At 39.1% G+C, this 8188-nt stretch overlaps 1 protein-coding gene across 1 annotated transcript in view; it reads left to right on the forward strand.

The window, feature by feature from the left end:
• Positions 1–7924, forward strand: part of si:dkey-233k19.3 (dynein axonemal heavy chain 11) — a 42117-nt gene extending 34193 nt beyond the window's left edge. Inside the window, exons 61-71 of the mRNA XM_088014325.1 lie at positions 425–573; positions 656–783; positions 1096–1323; positions 1415–1606; positions 2833–2952; positions 3617–3859; positions 4154–4336; positions 4421–4536; positions 4637–4749; positions 5100–5240; positions 5355–7924. Of these exons, the coding sequence (XP_087870451.1) occupies positions 425–573; positions 656–783; positions 1096–1323; positions 1415–1606; positions 2833–2952; positions 3617–3859; positions 4154–4336; positions 4421–4536; positions 4637–4749; positions 5100–5240; positions 5355–5602 (1861 nt within the window). The 3' untranslated portion in view covers positions 5603–7924. The remainder of the gene's footprint in view (positions 1–424; positions 574–655; positions 784–1095; positions 1324–1414; positions 1607–2832; positions 2953–3616; positions 3860–4153; positions 4337–4420; positions 4537–4636; positions 4750–5099; positions 5241–5354) is intronic.
• Positions 7925–8188: the final 264 nt, after the last annotated feature.

Here is an 8188-nt window from a genome sequence, read left to right on the forward strand (position 1 = left end):
TAAACTGCAGTCATTCCAGTTCCCTTCAAAAGTTCCTTAATTACTTTACAGTTCACTTGTTTGTGACTCATTCTGAGCATAAAAACATCCCACCAGGATAACAACTCTCAATGCACAGCCAAAGATACAATGTAGTGATTTTAATCAAAGCAAGTTAAGTGTTAAAATGTCCTAATTAATGTTAAGACCTAAATCAAATGGACAATATGTTCACTCTCCCATAAGAGTTTCAGTTGTTTTTCAAAGAGTTGACAACTCTTTTAGTCTATAAAAGTGTAAAAAAAATAAGCTTTTACTGAACAGACATTCTCAAACACTTGAACACTGAAAAGGCTTAAGGGGTATGAATAGTTTTGCAAAGCAATGCGGACATGTATTTTCAATATCTGTGTATTGGTATCCATCTCTTAATGTTTTCTCATAGGAAATTTGTGGGAGAAAGCATGGGAAATAAATATGCAGAGAGCACAAGGCTGGAATTTGAAAAATTATTTGAGGATAGCACTCCTTCAACCTCCATGTTCTTCATTCTCTCACCTGGAATGGATCCACTAAGAGATGTTGAGAAACTAGGTACCACACTTCTTATTTGTTACTTGCATATCCGTTTTAATTTAGACGTACACTGTAAAATATATATTTGTTTAAAATGCAGGTTTAAAGCTGGGATTTTCCATTGACCGGGGAACTTTACACAATGTGTCTCTGGGAAAGGGGCAGGAGGAGGTAGCAGAGAGGGTTCTCAGGAACGCCTCCAAACAGGGACATTGGGTCATTTTGCAGGTACAAGTTCCTTTTACTCTTTGCACCAGAAGCTGTAGCAACACAAGACTGCACTCTAAGCCTCCTTGTGCCACTAATGATATCATCTCATCCCCGGAACAAGGGAAATAAACTCAATTTGGTTCAATAAAATCCCTAATTGGCTAGATCAGCTCCACAAATGGCTACTTTAGAAAGAAGCTGTGAGCTAAGAGAACTGGTGAGGGCTTTTAAACAAGTCTAGAGCGCTGACAATCTTTTTCTAACTAATTTGACCTAACAAAATTTAATATTTAGCAATAAAACCTCTTAATATTTTTCTCTTTTGTTCAGAATGTACACCTCGTGGTCCGCTGGCTGCCTTCGCTAGATGCTCTCCTGGAGACAGCGGCAGTGGATGGACATCCCAGCTACCGGGTCTTCATCACCGCAGAACCAGCACAGAACCCCAAGCAGCATGTGATCCCCAGAGGCATGCTGGAGAACGCCATCAAAATCACAAACGAACCCCCGTCTGGCTTGAATCCCAGTTTACACACTGCCCTCAACAACTTCAACCAGGTGTGCTGAAAATAGTTTTACAGTCAGGTGTGTTTTGACATGCATTCCCTGACATCTATTTTTCTGACTTTTTTTTTTTTTTTTTTCTCAGGATACTTTGGATATGTGCTCTAGAGAGCAAGAGTTCAACTCCATGTTGTTCTCCCTCTGTTTCTTCCACGCCTGCATAACAGAGCGCAGAAAATTTGGCTCTCAAGGGTGGAACCACAACTACCCCTTCAGCACAGGAGACCTCACCATCTCTGCTCATATTTTATATAACTACCTGGAGGGCAACTCAAAGGTATTTATTATTCTCTAATAAAATAGTTTTTTCCATTTCTTTTTTTTTTTTTTTAAATAAAACTTTTAATGTGTTTTTACAACTACCTAAATGATCAAATTTAGAGGGATAATGGTATTATTATCGACAATAATGTCAGACAAGGATGCTGAATTACTCTGAAGCATCTCCAATTATTTCTTTAAAGTCTTTTGTTGCGGTGGTATTTGTAAAAAAAAAAAAAAATGCTCATTACTGTCTTTTTTTCAAACCCACAACCTATAATTTAGCTTTATTTCACAAAGACAAAAAAATCCATTCTTTCAGATTTGCGCCCCTCACAACTCCTAATGCATTTCTCTTAGAACTCCCATTACTCCGGTCATAACCAATTACATCTCCGAGGTATTCTGCCCTCCAAAAACGAATGTCCTTCATTACGTTAACCAAACACTAACCTGTATGTGCGTATACAGAGGATTCATTAAGAGGGCAATGAAGCGTTATCCTAAATGTAATTACACGCAGCCAATGTGACAGTTCACAACACTACATAAGTGATCACTGCAATTAGAGCTGATGAAGGAAGCAATTTGCAAAACAATACAGGTACAAATGATACTGAACCTACAGCTTTTGTAATTTGTTATGAATTGCATGTTCTGTTCTTCCTCCTTCACGCTCAGGGATCATAATCTCCCACTGAGGCAGAGACTACGCTGTCATACAGCGCATCAGTTTGTGTAAAGAAACATCTTTTTGTTGTGTTTCCCCATGTGCGCTGAAGGTGCCTAGTTAGGATATTATAGGGTAGTTGACCCTTCAAATGTTAATGGAATACCTAAAAATATATATATATATCGAGTCATGGTAAAAAGCAAGTACTATTACAAGGTTTTAATGTATAAATGATTTGGGGTAAGACGGGTTCTAAGTTTATTTGAATCTCCCCTAAGTGAAGTCAAAGCGTAGAAAAACCGCACACAGATTCCACCATGTCATTATATGCTAAACAAAGAGCAAGCCAAAAAAGAAAAAGCGTGGTTCATTGCTGTGTTCAAAATAAGTAGACCCAAAAGCCATGCACCGTAAAGAGCGTATACCATTTCTGTATAAATGCCTTTGGAGTAAGTTCAAAGTATTTCAGTTCTCAGAATATTTAAGTTGTTTTTCTTTATTTCTTTGAGGACTTTCTAATGTCCTTTTTCTTCATGTTCCTTTTGATGTCTCTGATAAAGTCCATGCAGGTGCCTTGGGAGGACTTGCGCTATCTGTTCGGAGAGATCATGTATGGAGGGCACATCACTGATGTCTGGGACAGAAGACTCTGCAAGACATATCTGCAAGAATTCATAAATCCTAATATGGTAGGTTAGCCTTGGAGTTGACCTGAGACGATAACTCTTTCAAGTAAATAAAGGGTTGTTGTATGGAATCTATTCACCTACTTACCTACCTCTAAAAGCCAGAGATCTCATGTTTTAAAACCCTGGATCTAACAGGAGTTTCCTTTTTGTGTGTGTGTGTTTTTTTGTTTGTTTGTTTTTTTTTTTTGTACTGTAGCCGTAGGTGTTCCAGTTTACACAAAACTGTTTGTTTTTAATTTCACATTTTGTGTTACTTTAAACTGTGAAATGTTCAAATATTTCAACTTATTCGTTTTAATTTCTTTCTTTTTTTTTACCTTTTGTGATGTTGATTTCAGCAGTGCCAATGTATAAAAAGTTGAAATGTCTTTCTATTGATCAAGTAAAGAGTGCCCTCTTGAGATGAAAAACGGAACTGCATGTAGAGTCTCGGTTGTAATATACCTGTAGTCACATTGCATGCTTCAAGTTGGCAGTTGTAATCTAAACTTACTAACTCGGTAGTCCTTATTCATTATTTCTCCACAGAATGATCACTTTTTCCAAAACAAAGCAGGTTTTCAGATTTTTCCAGTCCAGTTTGTAAATCCACTCTACATTAAGTTCTAAAAACACAACTTGAGTCTGAACTCTTCTGTTTTCTTCTTTTTTGTCAAATTCATAGTTTGAAGCAGAGCTCTTCCTGTGTCCAGCATTTCTGGCTCCTCCTTTTTTAGACTACGCAGGCTACCATGTTTATGTCGATGAAAACCTCCCCCCAGAGAACCCCGTGTTGTATGGCCTCCATCCGAATGCCGAGCTGGAGTGCCTTACTGCCACCTCAGAAAACATGTTCAGATCTCTGTGGGAACTGCAGCACCAAGACTCATTCAGTAGAGACGAAGCCGCTGAGAGTACAGACGAGAAGGTGAGGATGCGCAAAACTTACTCTGACGGAAAACTGCAGAGATTGGATAGATGCAAACGTCCTCTGCACGTTTTCACGTTTTGGTCATGATACAACCACGTACATTTAGGGAATTTCTATTGATGATAGGCTAAAATAGAATGGTGCATAATAGTGAAGTGGGAGGATACTTTTTGATTATTTTATCATTTCAGTTTCACGGCCACATCTTGGTCGGTCAAATGTTCAAGAGGTATAAATAGGGTGGCAAGGCACTGTGTAATGTGTGCCTCCTCATTTGGTTTCATTTTACAGATGATGGCCATAATCGAAGACATCCTGGAGAAGCTTCCTGAGGAATATAATGTTTCAGAGATGATGGGAAAGACAACAGAGCGAAGCCCCTATGTCTTAGTGTGCTTCCAGGAGTGTGAACGCATGAATCTTCTGGTAGCAGAAATAAAGAAGTCCCTCAGTGAGCTGGATGCTGGCCTGAAGGTACAGCTTACTGCCCACTAGCATTTCAGATTATATATAAATTGTATATTTGTGTTTTAGCAAAGGGTTTTCCCTTTTCCACAGGGAGAACTCACCATCTCCTCCAGTATGGAGAGACTACAGTCTGCGTTGTTCAATGATTTCGTTCCAGATTCTTGGACTAGACTGGCTTATCCCTCAACTAAAACACTTGCACATTGGTATATTTTTATCCCCATCTTTTAAACTACAATGTTTCATCACATAATGACACTGCTGGTTACACGATTTTACTACAAAACAATTTGTTACTTTTTATAGGTTGAATGACCTAATGAGCAGCTGTCATGAATTGGACAGTTGGACTCAAGACTTTGTTTTGCCTGCAGTTGTTTGGCTGTCAGGACTCTTCAACCCACAATCATTCCTTACTGGTGAGTTTTAACTCATAACAACATATTTACCTTGTAGCTGCTGAAGGACCTGAACTGAAGGAGATTCAAAAACTAAGCTAAACCATGTTGAAGGAAAACGGTACACATATACTGAATAAAAGAAAGTGGATGTGTGAGTTGTAGTTGAGGAGTTAAAAGTGAAATACATACCACCTTAGAGTAGAAGTTTGAACTATTTGAATTTAGGGTTCATGAAACCTAAACAATGATTTTAATAGTTTGAATGTTTATTTTTCTAACTGAAAGTGGAGGGGAGTAGTAGTAATAGCAGACCTAGTAAATGTTTTATAAAATTCACACAAATAACACGTGGAGGTGTGCTTTGTCAGCTGTACTGCAGAGTATTGCGCGCAAGAATCAGTGGCCCCTGGACAAAATGACTCTAACTGTTGACGTAACAAAGAAGATGAAAGAGGACTTTGGACATCCTCCAAGAGAGGGAGCGTACATCCACGGACTCTTTATGGAAGGTCAGAATCAATAAGCCGGAAATATCCACTGTCTTCAGTTACGTTTTCATTATACTTTACTAGACCTACAGTATGTGGGGGTGAGCAGGAACATGTCTATGTCTGTCCTCCCAGGGGCTCGTTGGGACATTGAATCAGGCATTATCTCTGAGGCCTTCCTTGGAGAGCTGACCCCGGCCATGCCAGTGCTGTATGTTAGAGCAGTGCCTGCAGAGGAGCAGGAGCTCAGGAGCACCTTTGAATGTCCAGTGTACCGCACAAAACAGCGCGGCTCCACATATGTGTGGGCCTTCCACCTCCGCACCAAAGAGCCCCCACCGCACTGGGTGGTAGCTGGAGTTGCTTTGCTCTTGTCTGTGTGAGAAAGTCATTAGGTCAGGGGGGAGCATCTTAAAAATGTGCTAAATTTTTTTTTTGTTTCGTTTTTTGTTTTTTAAGAAAATGTATTATGCAAGCAGTATTAGTATCATGTATATGTTTCACTGACACATGAGTTTCATAGTTTTATTTTGATATGTTTTAGGAATTACATAGGTTATAGATTAGTGTCCAGCCAGTGTTGAGCCTGTCGTGTCTGCGTCCACCGCTGCTCCTCATCTCCCTCGAGTGTGACTGGGATTTGTCGGGAGCTTATGTCTCTATATTAGACCATGTAATTTTGGATGAGCAGCATATTTTATTAGAAGGTCAAGATTAAAAAAAGCTCTCTGGCTGCCCTCTGCTAACTGAATGATACACAATGCTGTCTGGAGGGATCCCGGACCAAATTCCCAGGAGATGATGTGCATGGCCGCTATTGACTTTTAAATGAGGTGCATTTGACATTGACCTTTTGTACTGCGGAGGCAGAATACTAACAGACTAGTGTAATTCATTCAGCCGAGCCTGTTGCAAAAACCTATTGAAAGGAACTGATAGCTTTGTATGAGAAAGCAACACATTAGATTACCCATCCTTTATCTGTCTTCTCCTCTCTGTCTGCATCTGATTAACCTACTCAGATCTAAATAAAAACTTTAAGTTTGAATCAGTGCATAGAGAGAACGATCATATCAAAAAATGCTATCTTGTTCTTATCAAATTAATGGGGGTTAATTGAAAAGTGAGAAGATTTCCAGATTGCTGTTTTATTACTTAGAAATAAATGCTTAAAACGCTGTTCATTTCAGAAAAGTCCAATTTTAGAATTATATACTAGAATTGTTGTATAGACCAAAATTAATCATAAAACTAGGAAATGAACCTCTTAAAGAAACGGTTCGCGTTTATTCTCTTTGAATAAACTATTTGCTAACTTCACGATCCTAATGTCATCGGGGTTAACAGAGGCCACATTATTGAAAATGTGATTCAAATTGCAGCCCTGAATCACACTGGTGTTTCTCGGGGTGTTGGGGAGGTCAAACCAGCCCTTTTTCTCCAATAAGATTTTTCTCCAACGATAATAACTGTTGTGTTGTTCTTAATTCCTCCCTGCAGCCTCAGTGGCTCCAGACAGATAAATGGAGGATGGAAGATTGATTCTGTGTATTGTATTCCAGGAGAGGGAAATGAAGAGCCGGTCTTCCTGCAGATTCTCCTCATCTGCCTTCTCTTCCTCTCATTAGCACGCCGCAGCAGCTAGCCAGTCATTTGGTGACAGGGAAATGATACAGTGCCTGCAGTGTTTGGGAGGAAATGGCAGGGTGCGAGGCCCCGGCACGGCGGGGGGTCGTGCCATGGAGAAGTCATGTTAAAGGCCAAAGAGGACACCTGGTTAAAGTCAGAGAGGGCATCTGGGTCACACCTCCGCCCCCCATCAAAAAAGTAGGAGTTGGAAGTTTTTTTTTTTTTTTACTTTTAACTTTTTATTTTTTAGAAACTGTAAACTTTTAGACTTTTATCACTTGAAATAACAGGATTAACCTAATTATTATGAGTTAAAGGAGTTTTGAAATGAACTGAGAAATTGTCTGGAAGAGGATTTTGCATTCGACCAGTAACCCTGTGAATGCAGCTTTCAAAAGCTTTATCAGATGGTTCTGACTTTTCCCTTTAATGTGCTTGTTTGTTTCATATATTAATAACAACAAATGCTGTATTAAGGCATATTCCAAGCTAATTTTTCTCCTGTCTAAAGAAACCAAGTTAATTGCATCAAGTCATCAAGTTGTTTTATTAGATTATTACCATCATAATCTTCAAGTGTTTTTATTGTTTTGGTTTTCTTTGGTATGTCTGATTATTTTCTATGTTCTTTAGCTTTGATGTATTCTCCTTATTGTCTAAAAAATGTTTTGTTTTTTTTCTCCCTCCTCCTCCACTGGGAGGAGGAGGGCTTAATTACTCTGCCTCAGTAATTAAGCCCATTGACTTCACCTGTATTTATCCATCACTTTCACCTGTTTCCCTGCTATTTAGGTTCTTGCTTTGTCTTTGCTCAGTGGTGGATTGTCTATCTTTGTGTCCTGTTTCCTCTTTAAGTGCCTTGCTCCTTTTCATGTCACAATTTCTAAGTTTTAATTTTTATTATTAAATTCTCAATTATGCCTCACTTAAGTGTCTATATTTGATGAGCTGGAAGGTGGCACCTGAGAGCCAGACATCTAGGTCCCCCCCCCCCCCCACTGGAACCATTAACCCAGTGATCTGATCTCTGGCAAACATAAGACAATGGATGGATGAATGTATATAAAAAATATCTCTTATCTGGTGCACATCTTTAGTTTCAGGCATGGAGAAAAACTATTTAAACCAGTAAGCTATATTGTGTTTTGTGAAGGACTAAGGAGCATGTGCTGTAATTTTAGTTGTTTTTTTTAACTATAAGCACCTCTTTCTGACACCCAGGAGGATTTTTACCATCTCAGTGACATACAGCATTTTGTTCACATTTCTAGTCCTCAGAGAAATCAACATCTGCTAAAATATGCATCAGCAGGTCAGAACTTTACAAATCTGGTGATTAG

Source organism: Poecilia mexicana, unplaced genomic scaffold (assembly GCF_051168715.1).
Source record: "Poecilia mexicana isolate PSO_F unplaced genomic scaffold, ASM5116871v1 scaffold_16, whole genome shotgun sequence".
In the NCBI taxonomy this organism is placed as follows: Eukaryota; Metazoa; Chordata; class Actinopteri; order Cyprinodontiformes; family Poeciliidae; genus Poecilia; species Poecilia mexicana.